This window comes from Oncorhynchus tshawytscha, linkage group LG25 (assembly GCF_018296145.1).
Source record: "Oncorhynchus tshawytscha isolate Ot180627B linkage group LG25, Otsh_v2.0, whole genome shotgun sequence".
NCBI lineage: Eukaryota > Metazoa > Chordata > Actinopteri > Salmoniformes > Salmonidae > Oncorhynchus > Oncorhynchus tshawytscha.
Window position 1 is genome coordinate 9200935 of NC_056453.1, and position 19813 is coordinate 9220747.

The window sequence follows — 19813 nt, forward strand, 5'->3', positions numbered from 1 at the left end:
GCGGGGGTACTGTCACGACTTCCGCCGAAGTTGGCTCCCCTGCCTGTTTGAACGGCGGTCGTCGTCACCGTCCTACTAGCTGCTACCGATCCCTTTTTCATTTGTCTGTTGGTTTTGTCTTATTAGTTTCACCTGTGTGTATTTTGGTTTAATTAGCTTCCCTATATGTAGTAGTTTGACCCGTCCCTGTTTTGTGCAGGATTGTCTTTTGTTACGTGTGTACATATTAGGTCATGGTGTATTTTATTTTCTATACTGGACACCCTGTGGTTTTGGGTTGTCTGGTGTGCAATAGTAAAGCACTTTACTCCGTTACTCTCTCTGCGTCTGATTCCTGCACACACACACCTAGTCCCGCGTGACACAACGACTACTTAGAACGAAAGGGAAAAAAAGTAAGCGCACACTTCCAACAACTAAACAAGTTCAAGGCGAGTAGTCATTTGAAAGAGTAAGAACATTTCAGCGAGACAACTCAAAGCAAAACCCATTAATAACGCCAAGATAATGGAATTCATTGCCCTTGACAATCAACCGTTCTCTGTCGTGGATGATGTTGACTTTCGCCTACTGGTCGAGCACCTCAAGCCCCGGTACACACTACCAAGTAGGTGCTATTTTTCAGATGTTGCACTACCGGAGTTACACAGTATTGTTGAAATGCACATCCATGAGCTTCTTGCTATGGGCATCACTGCTATTAGCTTCACGACTGACATTTGGACCAGCGATGTAGCATGCAGAGTCTGACAGCACAGTGGGTCGACAAGGATTTTGTACTGAAGAAAGCCGTATTGCATGCTCAATAATGTGCTGGTTCTCATTCTGCTGCCATTTTCAATGGCATTTGAGAACATGTTTAAAACTTGGAAACATGAACACACTCCTAGCTCCATTCGATCAACTGACTCCAGAAATAAGCTCATCAACTGCGTCTGCAGCAGATGTGATACCCTCTGTCATGGCATTGAAACGCCTGCTCGACAAAACTGCCGACAGACCGTGGGGTTAAAACTTGCAAAAGTACTCTACTAGAGGCTGTGAACAAGCGATTCGGTGGCATTCTCACTGAGCCTCTTTACTGTGTCGCGACCATGCTCGATGTTAGGTACAAGGACCGCTACTTCGATGCAGACAAAAACCAGGGTTTACGTGAAATGTTAGACACAGCTGGACAAGATGGAAACGGACACAGTGCGTACCAACGAAGAGGACCCACGACAGAAGAGGCCACGGACAGACAGAGCTGAAACTTCACTGCTTGACATGTATCATAAAATCCTGTTTGAGAATGAAACGACTGAATAAATTAACAACAAAACAGCACAGCAAGGAACTGAAAGAAATATATATGGATTATGCTTTACTGGTAATGGAAACATGTAAATGCCAACAAAATAGCTTTTTGGCCAGTGTGTGTGTGTGTGTGTTCAACTATTTAACTGTACTAGAAAGCTTAAAAGGTCGCAAAAAATGTAAATATCGGTTATCGGTATCGGGTTTTTTGGCAAGGAAAATATCAGATATCGGAAACGGCCAAAAATGTCATATCGGTGCATCCCTAGTACATATAGCTCGGAATAAAGCAACATTTAGTTAACAATGTGATGAGTTAAAGTTAGTTAAATAATTAACCAAATAGCTACCTGGACTAACTTTGGCTTGGGGGTAGAAGCTGTTCAGGGTCCTGTTGGTTCCAGATTTGGTGCATCAGACTTGCCATGTGGTAGCAGAGAGAACAGTCTATGACTTGGGAGACTGAAAATGTGTAGGGTATTCCTCTGACACCGCTTGGTATAGAGGTCCTGGATGGCAAGTAGGTCGGCCCCAGTGATGTACTGGGCCGTAAACACTACCCTTTGTAGCACCTTGCGGTCAGATGCAAAGCAGTTGCCATACCAAGCGGTGATGCAGCCAGTCAAGATGCTCTCAATTAGCAACAGTTGGACTTACCCTACAGCCTTCTTAGTCTTAAAAACCCTGAAGCAACTATCAACAGACAGAAAATAATCACTAAAAATAGAAATCCCCCCCCAAATACACATTAGACATGGTCCTAAACGATATCTTAACCACCATCAATAAGAAACAATACTGTGCAGCCAAATTCATTGACCCGGCCAAGGCTTTTGACTCTGTCAATCACCACATCCTCATCGGCAGACTCGATAGCCTTGGTTTCTCAAATGATTGCCTCGCCTGGTTCACCAACTACTTCTCTGATAGTTCAGAGTTTAGTGTGTCAAATCGGAGGGCCTGTTGTCCGGGCCTCTGGCAGTCTCTATGGGGGTGCCACAGGGTTCAATTCTTGGGCCGACTCTCTTCTCTGTATACATCAATGATGTCGCTTTTGCTGCTGATGAGTCTCTGATCCACCTCTACGCAGACGACACCATTCTGTATACTTCTGGCCCTTCTTTGGACACTTTGTTAACAACCCTCCAGAGGACCTTCAATGCCATACAACTCTCCTTCCGTGGCCTCTGAAACTGGAAACACTTATCTCCCTCACTAGCTTTAAGCACCAGCTGTCAGAGCAGCTCACAGATGACTACACCTGTACATAGCCCATCTATAATTTAGCCCAAACAACTACCTCTCCCCCTACTGTATTTATTTAATTTGCTCCTTTGCACCCCATTATTTCTATTTCTACTTTGCACATTCTTCCACTGCAAATCTACCATTCCAGTGTTTTACTTGCTATATTGTATTTACTTTGCCACCATGGCCTTTTCTTTTGCCCTTACCTCCCTTATTTCAACTCATTTGCGCATGTTGTATATAGACTTATTTTTCTACTGTATTATTTATTTACTGTATGTTTGTTTTACTCCATGTGTGTTATTGTATGTGTCGAACTGCTTTGCTTTGTCTTGGCCAGGTCGCAATTGTAAATGAGAACTTGTTCTCAACTTTCCTACCTGGTGGAATTTAAAAAATAAAATTAAAAAAGTTTTAACAAGAAATGTGTGGAGTGGTTGAAAAATGAGTGTATGTAAAACTTCCGACTTCAACTGTATGCAGGTCAGCTTTGACATTGTTTTTGCACATCGGATGCCGATGTAGCCATTTTTAGCTATTATCGTCCGATTCTGATATTCTTACCGATATATCATGCATCCCTAATGTGTACATATCTACCTCAATTACCCTGTACCCTTGCACATAAACTCGGTACTCGTACCCCTTGTACATAGCCATGTTATTGTTACTCATTGTGTATCTGATATTACTTTTATTACATGTTTTACTTTTCTATTATTTCACTATTTTCTTTCTCTGCATTGTTGGGAAGTACCCATAAGTAAGCATTTCCCTGTTAGTCCACACCTGTTGTTTACTAAGCATGTGACGAATACAATATAATTTGATTTCGAATAGGGGTTGTCAATGTGTACTGCACTGTGGCTATATCATTGGTGTATGTTTTCAAACTGTGCTGTTTTCTATCGTAGGCTGCAGCAGCTGGATGAAGAGAACAGTGAGCTGAGGTCCTGTGTACCCTGTTACCGTGCCAACATTGAGAGACTAGAGGAGGTAAGAGCACTGTCTTTTCTCCCGTCCCTCCCTTTCCTCTCCTTTCACCTCCATATCAAGCCAAATCTGCAGTTTTCTTATCTTCCCCCATCTATTTTCCCGCCAATCCTTTGTCTATTTAGCTCTTCGCTCCAATCGCTTGTCTATTTACCTCTTCTCTCCTTTATAACCCCCATTTCTCCAGTTTCTATCTCTTCCCCTCATCTCTTTCTCTTCCCTCCCATACCTTGTGTATTTACAGCAAGCTCCAAAAGTATCGTGACACACTTATTTAGGGGGGGGGGGGCTCTGTACTTCAGCAGCTTGGATTTTTAATTATACAGTGACTGAGGTTAAAGTGCAAACGGTCAGCTTTCCTTTGAGGGTGTTTTCATCCATATCAGGTGAACCGTTTAGAAATTACAGCACTTTTTGTACATAGTTCCCCCATTTTTAGGGGACCAAAAGTATGAATTTCAAATCCAAAAGTGCTGGAGTACAGAGCCAGAACAACCAACAAATTGTCACTCTCCCAATACTTTTGGAACTCACTGTATCTCTCCTCTCATCCTTCCTTCCTCTTGTTTGCCCATTAGGAGAAGAGGAAGCTAGAGGATGAGTTGGAGGATGTGACTGAGAGGCTGAACGAGGAGCTGGAAACCCGCAGGAAGACGTCCGACAAGCTGACCCAGGAACGCCACCAAAACCAGAATGAGAAGGAGCACACGCAGGAGGTGAGAGGTCATGAGGTCACACCTGTACATAGCAACCCACTGTACGTCCATCTAACTCTGAATACACATCAAATGTTGTCCTGTCTGTCATTTAGTTTTGCTCCGTCAATGAGTGGGATTAGGATTCCTTTTGGCTTTCGTTATTTTACATCTCCTGGGTAGAAAATATAATAATGAAGAAATAAATATGGCTGTCAAAGTTTCTGCACGGACTCTATGAAGTGCAACACACAAGACAGCGTTCACTCAGTGGCAGCAGCTTCTGTTATGTAGTGATATCTGTCTGAATGTGGTCCTTAATTAAACATCCACTATATGCACATCTTTGAGCAACAAGAAAAATTTACTGAAAGTTTAATGATAAACACATTCCCAGGTGTTTCTTTAGATAACCGCAAAAGCATCAAGTAGCTAGCTAGTCATGCTCAGTGCTTAATTTGTAAACCGGGAGGTGCTGGAACAAACAGTGAGCACGAGAGGGGGGTGACCTGGGGAGTTCTGAGTTACCGGAATACATGAAAAATGAAAAAAATCCTTTTATATTAAAGCATTGCATTCATATCATTTGACTAGTGGCAAAGAGCAGTAGAGTAGAGGCACTTACAGAAGTTGCACACATGGGGGTACATTTTCATTTGCATAAAATGTTGGCCTTTTAATAAACGTATTTCATGCAATTCTACGTAATGTTTCATGACTGGAGACTTTGGAAGAATCTTTGTTAATAATACCACACAAATGATCGAAATAGCAGCCTACTTTGAAACTGACAAACTGAAAATCATAGCCTTGGCCTAGGTGTGTAGAGACACATATTATAGGCTACAATATGAGGAGGAATTATAGTCCTAAAAATGCTTTCCAATTTCACTGACTCACCCAATGATGGGCAGCTCACTCACTGGTGATGGCCGATGCACTCGTGCCAAAAGACTATCTCTCGGAAATTTGGAAGTTGATTAAATATTTAGGTGGCCTACAGCATAGTCTAAATAAATGATTAAGTGCAACACTTGATAGATGAGTGTTCAGGCTCATGTCTATCGGAGCAGAGAGGGAGAGAGATCATAGAAAGCGAATCTCATTCTAGTTATGTGAGATACTGGCGCACTTCTCACACAGCCACGGTCACGTTGGTCTCAAACATATACTATGCCCACATGCTCTAGTATAGCTGTGGGGCTTACAGGTCTGAATTTCTTATAGCCTAATTTTCAATGCTACCCTACCAAGCAAAAGAGCAATAACTGCTCATAAAGTGAAACTGAGGAAAATGACTTAAGTTTTTTCATTGTCCAGCCAATCAATTGTGACCTTGATTCGGTCTTATGTAGCAAAAATTGAAATTGTGTTTTTTTACAATGGATAAAAGCATAGACACAGAGCTACAACATGGTATATCATACACTGCATTTGAGGAACAATGGGTAAGTAATTCTGCTTTGAAATTCGATAACTTCACTTTTGAGAAAATGGCCTTTGAATGTTTTGGTTCTTACTGAAGAGCTCTTCTTTGTCTACACCCATTCAACATCATTCACACCCTCTTAAGCTTTAGCCGCCACCCAAACGCTGACCATTTTACTCACCCTAGCAGAGCTGGTTAGGCTGTTTTTCATGTTATCCAGAGCGTTGGTGACTGTAACTGCTGCTGGCAATAATTTAATTTACTTTTTTTGCAGAAGTTTACTGACACCATCCATATTCAACGGGTGTTGAGCGTTCGTAAATTCATCAGTTATTTGCACTCTATCACACTCAGACGAGAGTGCTCTGAAATCGGAGTAAATGGCCAGACTGAATTTACGAACGGACCCGAAATGGTTACTTGCATAGTGGAATCTTTTGTTAAGACATGTAGCTAGCTAAATAAACAATTAACCGTAATCCCACCTCATGACGTTACTATCCTGCATGAATCTGCAGGTAGCTAACCAACAAGGTTCAATGTTAGCTAGCTAACATTAGGCTATAACTAGCCAAGCAAATGTTTCTGAGATACGAATAATAAGATCATACACGTAACGTTAGCTAGCGAGCCAGAAATCTAACATTAGCTAGCTAACAGTACACTTTAACTTGAAATGAAACCACGTTCTGTCAAAATTAGAAACGTGTAATATCTGAAAATGTAGCTAGCTCGACCATCTTACCCATATACATCATGGATGGAAACTTCTCCTGTCACGGATGCCATGGTTGCCCTTAGTTTGAAGACATAATCCGGAGACAGGTGTTTTTCTCCATTACCTTAGCTATCATACTCAATTACACAGATTTCAAAACTCGGTCCTCCAGAAAATGTAGAGCAACATATATACAGTTTACTACGCGATAAAAACATTTTTAAAGCTGCGTTAAACAGGATTACCTACACACACTGACCAGCATAAATAGACAGAAGCGTGCTATTTGGCAAACCAATCCAAACTCATCTCTCGGCATATCCAGCCCACTCATTATCTCAGCCAATCATGGCTAGCGTGAAGGTTGCTGACTTTTTCTGTGGCTAAACCAACTAGGCTTGTAATTTAACCATTTTATTTGTATTTACAGATAGCATACACGTTTGTTATTAAGGCACATGAAAGTTCACATTTTCGAGAAGGCATTTCTGCCAAAAAATGCATTTTGATATTTTTTTTAAGTTGTTCAAACAGCTCTCCTGTGAAGTAGTGACATACGCATAGTTTCCTGAAACGGGTCACAATTGTAACAGATCATTGGAGATGTTGTCTTTACTGTGAGGTTATTTTTTATTCATATTTACCCTGACCTCTAATATGACCTTTGACCCTAGGCGGCAGTTACCTTCTTGCTTGGTACACCCACTGGAATACATTTCCAATACGATTGTTTTTAACACCAACTTGTGTTAATATATTTGTTTGTATGTAGCTGTCAGTGTCATATAGTTTGATACTTGTATCTGCGAAGAGTAATAAATGATACCATGGTCAACCAGAGACACTGCAGCCCAAAGCTCAGTGAAACCAGTAACTAACGTGTGTGTGATGGCAGTTACTGCCCTTTTCCTTGGTTACACTGTAACTTTTTGCAGTTACTGCAAACATGACCCCCCCCCATTTTCTCCATAGCACAACACAATGGAGGCAGGATATTTGTCCACATGATAAAGCATGTATTTAATGTATAAACAATTTTTTTTTTTTAAATGTGAACAAATGCACAGTTACTGCTCTTTTGCTTGGCAGGGCAGAATGTACAGCATGATATTTAGGCGTCACTGCAGAGCACCCGCCATATTCATATGCACACATACCCAGCTGTGGGGCTTGCAAGACTCGAATTTCATATACTTTTCAAGACATCAATGTAGCAGTAGAACAAACATATCACAATCAATTTGATATCAGAATATACTTCAAATAAAATAAATAAATAGGCCTCCTGCCTATAAATAGGCCTCCTGCCTAAGCTACAGCAGAGCACATATTATAATAAATTGGCCTCCTGCCTATGTGATAATATGAAGCGCATATTCAGATTAACTTCACAGTACAGAACAAGTTTGCAAAGGAAAAAGATGTTCCTACCTTAGTTTTCCAAAACCTCCCACAACAACCATTTCCTTGTGCGTATTCTCCTCCCTATTTCTTGTTTTGCTCCTGGTGTCTGTGACACATTTGTGTCCTTCAGCAATCCATGACCTCATATAGGGGACTGGGTACAATTTGGTTAGGGGTGGGCCAACAAGGTTCAGAAAGAGTAGCCCTGATATGGTGGAGGTATGCAGAGAGGCGCTGGGTCTTCCACCATTCAGTTTGACGCATTGGAAAGAGTTCTCCTGAATCCCTCTCTGGCTGGGTTGTGAGTGTCGTGTCGGCCTGGCTGCTCTGCCATTGCCCTGAACACCCTCGCTTCCCTGGTGACTGCCCTGTGTGCAGTAATAATTGTGCAGTCTCTCTTTTGGAGCTTGAGTGACAATTCTGATAGTTCTGGAAGTGCAGGGCCTGGAGCCTTGTTGCTACTCCACTCTTGTATCCCAGCATGACAGACGCACCATCACACGTAATTCTAATGAGGGTTTTGGAGAGAAAGTCCTCAGTAAACTTTATACCCTCTAGTGCAGATAACAGATTACAGACAATTCCCTCAGCAGATAAATCCTCCAGTTCCACAAGATCAACAAAAATGTTTGCCGGTATGTCCATATCTGCCAGCTGAAGTCTGATATATACAATGAAGAGTATTTACTCTTTGGGACACACGATTAAAAATGAACAATACTTCACAACTTGAATAACAAAATAAGCTTGCTTCACACAACATCAATAAAATCCCCAACGTTTGGAACAATGAAGGCACTCTTTTATTCAAACTAGTAGCCTCATCGAGCCGATTTTGGGAGAGCGCTGTACTATTCTTTCAAATCGTTTTTGCTTTATGACGGATGAAATATGTTGCTGTATGTTGGAGCAAGCAACATTGGAATGGAGAATTCTCCCCATCTCAAGTTCATTTAACTCCTGACAGTCAATTTCTTGCTCAAAACCGTGAGCGGGTCTGTGATGTTTAGCCTCCTTATAAGCTGTTCAAAAGACTAGCAGTAGTGTCTATGCTTTTATTTTGAGCTTTAACTACAACCTGTGTTAAGGTGTCCTCTTTAGACTTGTCTACAATGTGTGTTGCAGCTAAATGGGCCTTGGTTTGGGCATGTTCAAAAACCTCTTTTCTGGGGGCTCTTTGTAGCTTTTTTACTTTGGAGGCAGAGGATGTTACTGTACATTTCACTCACTCTTTTGCTAGTTTCATCCCTCTAGTCTATTCCGGGCCCAAACTCCATACCTTTTTGCATGTTGGACAGCCCAGCTTTGAATTTTGCTTGACAAGCCAGGGCTTATAAGTTTGCTTGGTCTTGAACTGAGCCTCGGTCCAAATTGCACCTGTTCTGGGCACTACGTTCTTGGATGCACTGACTCATTAGTAGACCTATTAGCTAGTGGAGGTGCCAGTGGTGATGCTGAACTGGCAGGATAAGCAGCGCTGCTAGCTAAGGCATTGCCATCAGGAGCAGTTTGCTTTTCAATCGTCTCATCCGGCACGGACAGTTCTCTGGCTCGTTTCGGGTTCGATTCACCATATTTTTCATGACTTTTGGACTTGAAAAACTTAATCAAAGTTGATTGCCTTTTCTTATACATTTTTGATTTGGCTTTCCCTCAGTTTCAAATTCAGTAGGGAGACAACTAGCCTAGGCTACGTGACGTGATTACGTAGGGACCTCTTCACCAGCATAACTGGGTAAAAAACAGATTTAATAAGCAAAACCAACGGCATCCAGAACAACAAGATAAATGGGCACAAAAATAATCCGTCGTAGGCCTCCCGGGTGGCGCAGTGGTTAAGGGCGCTGTACTGCAGCGCCAGCTGTGCCACCAGAGACTCTGGGTTCGCGCCCAGGCTCTGTCGTAACCGACCGCGACCGGGAGGTCCGTGGGGCGACGCACAATTGGCCTAGTGTCGTCCGGGTTAGGGAGGGGATGGCCAGTAGGGATATCCTTGTCTCATCGCGCACCAGCGACTCCTGTGGCGGGCCGGGCGCAGTGCGTGCTAACCAAGGTTGCCAGGTGCACGGTATTTCCTCCGACACATTGGTGCGGCTGGCTTCCGGGTTGGATGCGCGCTGTGTTAAGAAGCAGTGGTTGGGTTGTGTATCGGAGGACGCATGACTTTCAACCTTCGTCTCTCCCGAGCCCGTACGGGAGTTGTAGCGATGTAGTGATCACTGCCTCTTTATATAACTCGAACTTCCAACAATGATTTTAATCAGAACAGGACATCCATTCCATTTAGCTACTGTTTTGTTGTAGTTCTCCAGTCAAAGATTTAAAGCTGCAATATGTAACTTTTTGGGAGACCCGACCAAATTCATATAGAAATGTGAGTCTAAGAAGTCTAAGAAGTGATAGATCTGTTATGTCTGTTATTTGTATGCTTCCCGTTCTTAAGTTTCGTTTTTAGGTTTTGTATACCTGCTTCAAATACAATGTTTTTGGTTATGGAAAATATATTTGACAGCAGTTTAGGTTGCACAATGATTCTGTACACTATATTTGCTTGTTTTGTCACAAACTGAAATGAGGAAAACTATTACATTTTTTGCAATGAAGAAAACGGTGGCGCGATTTCTGCTTAGTGCATCTTTAAGCAAATTATCACAATTCTAGTAGAAGCAACTTGTGGCTAGTTCATGTTGAAGAACATGGATACGTTGTTCCTAGGCTAGATCTAATAGCTGTATTACATTAACTCAGATGTTAGCCGTATACTACGTACGTGGTTTGAGGAGTTAGCGAGGCAACTTTGGTCAACCAGTTCAACTTGGGATATCCGGTACCATGAAAGTGTCTCACCTTTTATAGACAGGTACATTTCAATGGCAACGAATCCTTCAGAACTAACCTGCTCCCGGGCAGGCTAACTCCATTTATTCTGAATGAAGTGTCTGAACTGCGAGATGCGAACCTGATTCTTCTCCCTCTTGTAAAGATTGCGTCATCATCCCGTTCATTTGAGGAAGACGACTGATAATGTTTCTTTGTGTGTTAATAAATAGTAATGTTAAAATACCTATCGCATTTTACATTTAGTAATGTCAGAATACATTTTAAACTTCACGCACAGTAAAACGTGTATATGACTTCATATAATTATTTTATCGATAGGAATGTGAAAAAAGGTGCTTGTGCATGGATAAGCACACCAAAGACGGCATTAACGATAAGTAATAAAATAAAGACAGCACTTCAACAAGCCTATTTCACACCATAGCCTGCTGAATTTGTAAGATAACTTTTCTTTCATTTTGATTTCGGAACAAATGAAAATTTGGCATAGACCCACCCATTGATTGATGTTTCAGCATTGTCTCAATGCACGCAGTTACAAGCCTGCTAGAGTTAGCAGCAGGCGGACAAGCAATATCTACCGACGTAGTACAGATTAAGCCTGAGCTTGAATGTGAAGCTAACTGAAACTGGCTAGCTTTAGAAAACCCTGAGTAGATCTACCTTCAGTCGTAGTATACTCCTCTGGCTGATCTGTTGTTATTGTCATCTGTGGAATTCATAATATTGTTGGACAGGTTGAAATTCTCTTTGTATCCAGAGAGCCAGTTCAATTTTTTCCCTATAGTTAACCCTCCAATCAGCAATTGGGTGAACACTCATTTAGAATGCCTGAAGCTTTAACAGAATTTGTGCTCGTACATGCAAAATGTTAAACATCAAGAACATTGATAACAGAGAATAGGCCTTCTTAAACATTTGGAGCATTTTGTTTCTGATAGAATTTATTTTGTGTTTCCATCCCTCACAATCAAAGCATAGTATGCCTGTAACTCAATGCACTGCTTTTTAAAATCTTTCTTTAGGGACAAATTTGAGCAAATTCAAAACATTTAATTAATCGCGATTAACTATAGAAAATCACATGATTAATCACATGTATTTAAATCGTTTGAGTGCCCTAGTAAAAAAGGATACCTACAATTATTGTTTTTTTTCCAACCAACCCCTCCAACGGTTGGTGACTAGTTGCTCTTGCAGAATAGACTATTGCAGTCTCTCTCTCCCCTCCCTCAACCAGCTGATTGAGGACCTGCGGAAGCAGCTGGAGCACCTACAGCTGTACAAGCTGGAGGCAGAGGCCAGGAGGGGGCTCTCTCCCAGTGCCGGGCTGCAAGAGTACCAGAGCCGCACCCGTGAGGCCGAGCTAGAGCAGGAGATCCGACGCCTCAAGCAAGACAACCGCAGTCTGAAGGAGCAGAATGACGAGCTAAACGGCCAGATCATCAACCTGAGCATCCAGGGAGCCAAGAACCTGGTGACGGCCTCCTTCTCCGAGTCACTGGCAGCTGAGATCAACTCTGTGTCCCGGGGAGAGGTGAGTCACAATATAGATAGTAGACAGCAGATACACATATACAGTGCCTTCAGAAACTATTCACACCCCTTGACTTTTTCAAAATGTTATTGTCTTATAGCCTGAATTTAAAATTGATAACATTTCTATTTTTTTGGTCACTGGCTTGCACACAATACCCCATAATGTCAAAATGGAATATGTTTTTCAAAAATGTTCTAAATGTATTGAAAATGACAAGCTGAAATGTCTCGAGCCAATAAGTATTCAACTCCTTTGTTATGGCAAGCCTAAATTAGTTCAGGACTAAACAAATGCTTAACAAGTCACATAATAAGTTGCATGGACTCACTCTGTAGTAGTGTACCCCACACATACAATTATCTGTTAGGTCCCTAAATCAAGCAGTGAATTTAAACACAGATTCAACCACAAAGACCACAGAGGTTTTCCGTGACTCACAAAGAAAAGCACCTTTTGGTAGATGGAAGAAAAAAAAAAAAGCAGACATTGAATAGCGGTTTGAGCTTAGGGAAGTTATTAATTACACTTTGGATGGTGTATCAATACACCCAGTCACTACAAAGATATAGGCATCCTTCCTAACTCAGTTGCTGGACGGGAAGGAAACACCATGAGGCCAATGGTGACTTTAAAACAGTTACAGAGTTCAATGGCTGTGATAGGAGAACACTGAGGATGGATCAACAACATTGTAGTTACTCCACAATACTAACCTAATTGACAGAGTGGGAAAAAGGAAGCCTGTACAGAATACAAATATTCCAAAACATGCATCCAGTTTGCAACAAGGCACTAAAGTAATAGTGCAAATAATGTGGCAAAGCAATTCACAAGACATTACTGACTACCACTCTCCATATTTTTAAGCGTAGTGGCGGCTGCGTCATCTTATGGGTTTGCTTGTAATCGTTAAGGACTGGAGTTTTTCAGGATAAAAAAATTTACTTAATGGAGCTAAGCAGATCTTGCAACCTTTTGGTTAATAGTCCAATGTTCTAACCACTAGGCTACCTGCCGCATTGATATACAGGCCATAAATATACTGTATTTCAATGTCCATTTTATCTCAGTAAGACTAATTTGGGTGAATAAAGGTGAAATAAAATGCATTTCTTGCGACTTTGATGCATCCCCCATCAAAATTCTGAATCTTAAATGCAGATAGCTGAAATCTGTATTGCATATCTTGTTGTGTCCTATTTTAACTTCTTAAATAATTGTTCAATGCAAATGAAAAGTTCATATAAGTTACTATCCTTCGAAACATTTCATCTGTTGTGTTGTTTGCAGTTGATGGAAGCTATCCGCAAGCAGGAGGACGTCAACTTCCGACTACAGGACTACATCGACCGCATCATTGTTGCCATCATGGAGTCCAACCCCTCCATGCTGGAGGTCAAGTACTAGAGACGGCCATTTTGGAACAGGGTAGCCTGGCGGTCTCTCCGCCTCACTGGACTGCCATACTGGGAGAGACTGGCTAAACACTTAAAGACTGACTGCTGGGACTGACCACAAATATACAGTACCAGTCAAAAGTTTGGACACACCTACTCATTCAAGGGTTTTTCAAAACTATGAAATCACACAAATGGAATCATGTTGTATGTAAAAAAAAAAAAAAGATTTAAAAAAGTGTTAAACAAATGTAAATATATTTTTGATTATAGATTCGGCCTTGATGACTGCTGTGCACACACTTGGCATTCTCTCAACCACCTTCATGAGCAATGCTTTTCCAACAGTGTTGAAGGAGTACCCGCATATGCTGAGCACTTGTTGGCTGCTTTTCCTTCACTCTGCGGTCCAACTCATCCCAAACCATCTCAATTGGTTTGAGGTTGGGTGATTGAGGCCAGGCCATCTGATGCAGCACTCTATCACTCTTCTTTATCAAATAGCCCTTACACAGCCTGGAGGTGTGTTGGGTTATTGTCCTGTTGAAAAACAAATGATAGTCCCACTAAGCGCAAACCTGAAGGGATGGCGTATCGTTGGAGAATGCTGTGGTACCCATGCTGGTTAAGTGTGCCTAAAATTCTAAATAAATCACTGACTGTCTCCAGCGAAGCACCATCACACCTCCTCCTCCATGCTTCACGGTGGGAACCACACATGTGGAGATCATCTGTTCACCTACTCTGCATCTCACAAAGACACAGCGGTTGGAACCAAAAATCTCCAATTTGGACTCATCAGACCAAATTACAGATTTTCACCGGTCTAATTTCCCAAGTGGCACAGTGGTCTAAGGCACTGCATCTCAGTGCTAGAGGTGTCACTACAGACCCTGGTTGGATCCCAGGGGTCCCATAGGGCGGTGCACAATTGGCCCAGCATCGCCCGGGTTAGGAGAGGGTTTGGCCGGGGTAGGCCGTCTTTGTAAAATAAGATTTTTTCTTAACTGAATTCCCTAGTTAAATGAAGATTAAATAAAAAATGGCAGTTACATCATAGCCCGTAAAGGCTTTTGCGACTGCAGTTGAAGAAACCTTCAGAGTTCTACAGATGTTCCGGATTGACTGACCTTCATGTCCTAAAGTAATGATGGACTGTCATTTCTCTTTGCTTATTTGAGCTGTTCTTGCCATAATATGGACTTGGTCTTTTGCCAAATAGGGCTATCTTCTGTATACTACCCCTACCTTGTCACAACACAACCGATTGGCTTAAACGCATTCAGAAGGAAATCAATTCCACAAATTAACTTTTAACATGGCACACCTGTTAATTGAAATGTATTCCAGGTGACTACCTCATGAAGCTGGTTGAGAGAATGCCAAAAGTGTGCAAAGCTGTCATCAAGGCAATGGGTGGCTACTTTGAAGAATCTCAAATCAATTTTGATTTCTGTAACACTTTTTTGGTTACTACATTATTCCATTTTGTTCATGACTGCACTATTCTTCTACAAAGTAGAAAATAGTAAAAAAATAAAGAACACTGGAATGAGTAGGTGTGTCCAAACTTTGACTTGTAGTGTGTGTGTATATGTGTGTATATACACACACACATATATATATATATATATATATATAGTTGAAGTTTACATACACCTTAGCCAATACATTTAAACTCAGTTTTCATAATTCCTGACATTTAATCCTAGTAAAAATTCCCTGTCTTAGGTCAGTTAGGATCACCACTTAATTTTAAGAATTTGAAATGTCAGAATAATAGTAGAGAGAATAATTTATTTCAGCTTTTATTTATTTCTTCACATTCCCAGTGGGTCAGAAGTTTACATACACTCAATTAGTATTTGATTGCATTGCGTTTAAATTGTTTAACTTGGGTCAAACGTTTCGGGTAGCCTTCCACAAGCCTCCCACAATAAGTTGGGTACATTTTCTATAGGATTGAGGTCAGGGCTTTGTGATGGTCACTCTAATACCGTGACTTTGTTGTCCTTAAGGCATTTTGCCACAATTTTGGAAGTATGCTTGGGGTCCATGTCCATTTGGAAGACACATTTGGAAGCTTTAACTAACTGATGTCTTGAGATGTTGCTTCAATATATCCACATAATGTTCCTGCCTCATGATGCCATCTATTTTGTGAAGTGCACACTCCCATAACATGATACTGCCACCCTGCCACAACTGTGCTTCACGGTTGGGATGGTGTTCTTCGGCTTGCAAGCCTCCCCCTTTTTCCTCCAAACATAACTATGGTCATTATGGCCAAACAGTTATATTTTTGTTTCATCAGACCAGAGGACATTTCTCCAAAAGGTATGATCTTTGTCCCCATGTGCAGTTGCAAACCGTAGTCTGGCTTTTTTATTGCGGTTTTGGAGCAGTGGCTTCTTCCTTGCTGAGCGGCATTTCAGGTTATGCCGATATAGGACTCTGTTTTACTGTGGATATAGATACTTTTGTACCTGTTTCCTCAAGCATCTTCACAAGGTCCTTTGTTGTTCTGAGATTGATTTGCACTTTTCGCACCAAAGTACATTCATCTCTAGGAGACAGAACGCATCTCCTTCCTGAGCGGTGTGACGGCTGCGTGGTCCCATGGTGTTTATACTTGTGTACTATTGTTTGTACAGATGAATGTGGTACCTTCAGGCGTTTGGAAATTGCTCCCAAGGATGAACCAGACTTGTCGAGGGCTACAATTTATTTTCTGAGGTCTTAGCTGATTTATTTTTGGATTTCCCATGATGTCAAGCAAAGAGGCACTGAGTTTGAAGATAGGCCTTGAAATACATCCACAGGTACACCTCCAATTTATTTAAATGATGTCAATTAGCCTATCAGAAGCTTCTAAAGCCATGGCATAATTTTTGGGAATTTTCCAAGCTGTTTAAAGGCACAGTCAAATTCATGTATGTAAACTTCTGACCCACTGGAATTGTGATACAGTGAATTGTAAGTGAAATAATCTGTCTGTAAACAGTTGTTGGAACAATTACTTGTGTCATGCACAAAAGTAGATGTCCTAACCGACTTGCCAAAACTATAGTTTTTTAACAAGAAATTTGTTGTGGTTGAAAAATGTGTTTTAATGACTCCAACCTAAGTGTGTGTAAACTTCCGACTTCAGCTGTGTATATATGTACTGTATATGTATAGCTATTTTAGGTGGGAAAAAACACCCCAATTACCCTTGAAGATTTGAATGGAAAATAAAATTGTCACTGTTTGTGGCTGTTATCTGAGAAAATAAGGTACGTGGTTTAACGTCCCTTGCATTTGAGCTTTGCTTTGTGTGCTTGTCTGTTCCCCCTGAATACAGTAGGATTTGGTTATGATGACTTCCCTGAATTTGGGTAGAGGGACCTGAGTTTCCCTTGTGTGTGCGAATGTGTTTTCTATGCGGGAACTCTTTCGAGAGTTGGACTGCATGGAAGAGCTAGTTAACTTGTTGCTGTCCCCTTAAACATATTTTAGACAATTAGATCTTATGAGCCTCAATGCTAACATGATTCTAAAACGTGTCCTTCAACTACATATCAGCCGATACCATCTTTCACCGTGAGATCAGTAAATGAATGAACTCATGGGACGTTTTGTCCCGTTTCTCCTGTATTAGACTGAACCGTGTTTAAACCACATTTAAACAGTATGAAGCACTGGTCAGGAGACGAGGTCAAATTAAGTCAACCCTGGCTGCTTTCTTGAATACAGTCTTGTGGTGCCGCCTACTACATTAACCGTGTTTATCCTGATTTGACTTGGATTTTCTTCTCAGTGTGAGTTCAGGCAACCCAGGTAAGGGAGGCCTTAACTCTGTTTTATAATGAAACAGTCATAGGGAGTCAGGTGGGCTAAATACTCCAATAAGAGAACACTAACCCATCACATCACTCCCTCTAATGTAACTTTGGAGTAGTTAAAAACGGACAAATACATATATAGATACTGTACTAAATGATGCTCATACTGACAGGAAATAATTGGATGGTGTAACTTGGACACTAAATCAAATTGAGAGAAAATGTTGCTCTGACTAGTTTATATTTTTGTATTTGAGCTGAGTGCACTGGGAAGTGTAGTTCTTTGGCGTGTGACTGACCCAACTGATCCTTAGTGGACTCAAGCTGAGTGAAAGCAAAAAGGGAGCCATCTTATCAATTGGGAAGTACATGTCTGGTCTGCTTGTTACCTGTAACTTACTTTCCATGAAATGTTGATAAAAAAGCTGAATATATTTGACATGTTGATAAAAAAAGCTGAATATATTTGACATGTTGACAAAAAAGCTGAATATATTTGTAATGTTCATAAAAAAAGCTGAATATATTTGTAATGTTTTATTGAAGGAATGGAATCGGTTGTACCTAAGACAAAGTATTGTTTGTAAAAATAAAATAAAAAGTAAAGTTTATTGTTAAGGAATGTAAATCGGAATTTGAAGATATCTTTTGCTTTAAGATAACATGAATTACTTAAGAATGCTAAAATTATTTGAAAACGGACTTGTTGCTTGTGGCTACCGGAGAGTTTCAGAGGTTAGATCTTGTAACTCTCCCGCAGCTTTTTGATTTAAAGGAGTAGAAAATGTTTAACACATCAATGAAGCAATAACGTTGTGAAGAACAGTGGGGAGCGATGGACAGACACCACAATCGGACGTCAACAAACGGACAAAACTCTCTTCTTTACTGTAAGAGCCTCAGTTGACTAAGCCCCAATCTGAATCTCTTGAACTTTTAACCACATTTCTGAAAATAAGCAAGAGGAAATGAAAATGGCAGGCACATCATACACATCATCAGTGCTGCCTATTCACCAATGCACTCCCTGACACGGTTGAGATACTTGACATATTGAAGGATAATATTGTTGCTGTCTCTTAACTGCTCGAACTGCAGACAACTTGTAGCATTCTGTATCAACCACGCAGCTATACTAAAGACAAATGCAGCCTCCTCCACCTTTCATCTATAAAACTCTTGCTCTGTCACCACGCTCTTCTCCTTCTTTTCAGCGCTCCATGAAAAATGGCCTTTACATGTACAAGTTATTTACATCCAAAGTTTTTTTCTAACCTTGTAGATTCTAGGTATTTTTATAGCTGAGGGGGAAAAAATATTTTTTGGTCTTCTGCTAAGAAATAATATGATCCTCCCCCATGGGTATGTCTTGTGTATGCCACTCCAGCATGTAGCATGTACACATAATTTTCTCCCATCTGTGAATCACATTCATACATTTATTCCACATTTCACATTACTTCACACTCTTTGTTAATGATTCTTTTCTGTTGTTTCTCTCTAATACAAGTTGTTTTTTAGGGAAACGTTTGTAAATAGTTTTGGCATTTCTGGATTCACAAGGGATTCTGGTATTTAATGGATTTAATAGTTGAATGCTACTCATGGGGAGAAATAGTTGAATTGAGAATATTTAGATTGAAATTGTTGTCTTGTACTCAAGGTAGCACACAGTACATTTCAAAAGTGTTGTGTTGAGCACCCATTGAATTGGCAACACTGACGAGTTTCATTCATTCTGGTCTGATCAATTCAAAATGGCTTTTTATATGGTGTGGTCATTCCACTTCAGCCCCACTGAAGTGTGATCCACTGTAATGCTGACGTTGCAGACAGTGACCTCTTAAAGGTCATTGTAGTTATCAGTGACACATGCTAACTCTTATCTCCCCAGCTGAGAACGGCACTGTACAGAACTACAGATCTCTTCTGTATATCACTTTCTGAATCTTTTAAACTGATCTTTAGGTTTACCCATCCATATCATATGGAAGTCAGTGGAGTTGCACTACGCCTGTTGCCTGGGGACAGGTAGTGAGGCCTCACAAAGCCAGCTTACAAAAGGGCTGAACCACACATTATGTCAATCATAAACCAATGCAACTGTCTAATTGGTTCAAGTCATTCTGCCTTTGAGTGTAATTGATGGCTTTCCCCAGCAGTAATGAGGCTCAATGAGGCTTCAGGCAATCATTTACTACTACAGTACCCAGCAGCCAGTGGTGCATTACTAGGAGGAAACCGTAAGACATATCTTCCCACATACTGTACCCTATGTTTCCTGGATACAATAGCAAGATTACCTCCTTTTTTTGCTATTATTCTTTGTTTCCTCCTTTTTTCAGACTGTCTAGTTCAGACAGCTAGTTGTGACACTTTGCATAATTGCTAGCTGACTGATTAGACGGAGTCCTGTCCAGGCATTCTG

At 41.0% G+C, this 19813-nt stretch overlaps 1 protein-coding gene across 2 annotated transcripts in view; it reads left to right on the forward strand.

Moving 5' to 3' along the window:
- LOC112224166 (rab11 family-interacting protein 3) overlaps positions 1–13951 on the forward strand; it is a 90712-nt gene extending 76761 nt beyond the window's left edge. For both annotated transcript variants that reach the window (XM_024387527.2, XM_024387528.2), the window contains 4 exons: positions 3459–3540; positions 4116–4253; positions 11865–12161; positions 13455–13951. In XM_024387527.2, the coding sequence (XP_024243295.1) occupies positions 3459–3540; positions 4116–4253; positions 11865–12161; positions 13455–13571 (634 nt within the window). In that variant the 3' untranslated portion in view covers positions 13572–13951. The remainder of the gene's footprint in view (positions 1–3458; positions 3541–4115; positions 4254–11864; positions 12162–13454) is intronic.
- Positions 13952–19813: the final 5862 nt, after the last annotated feature.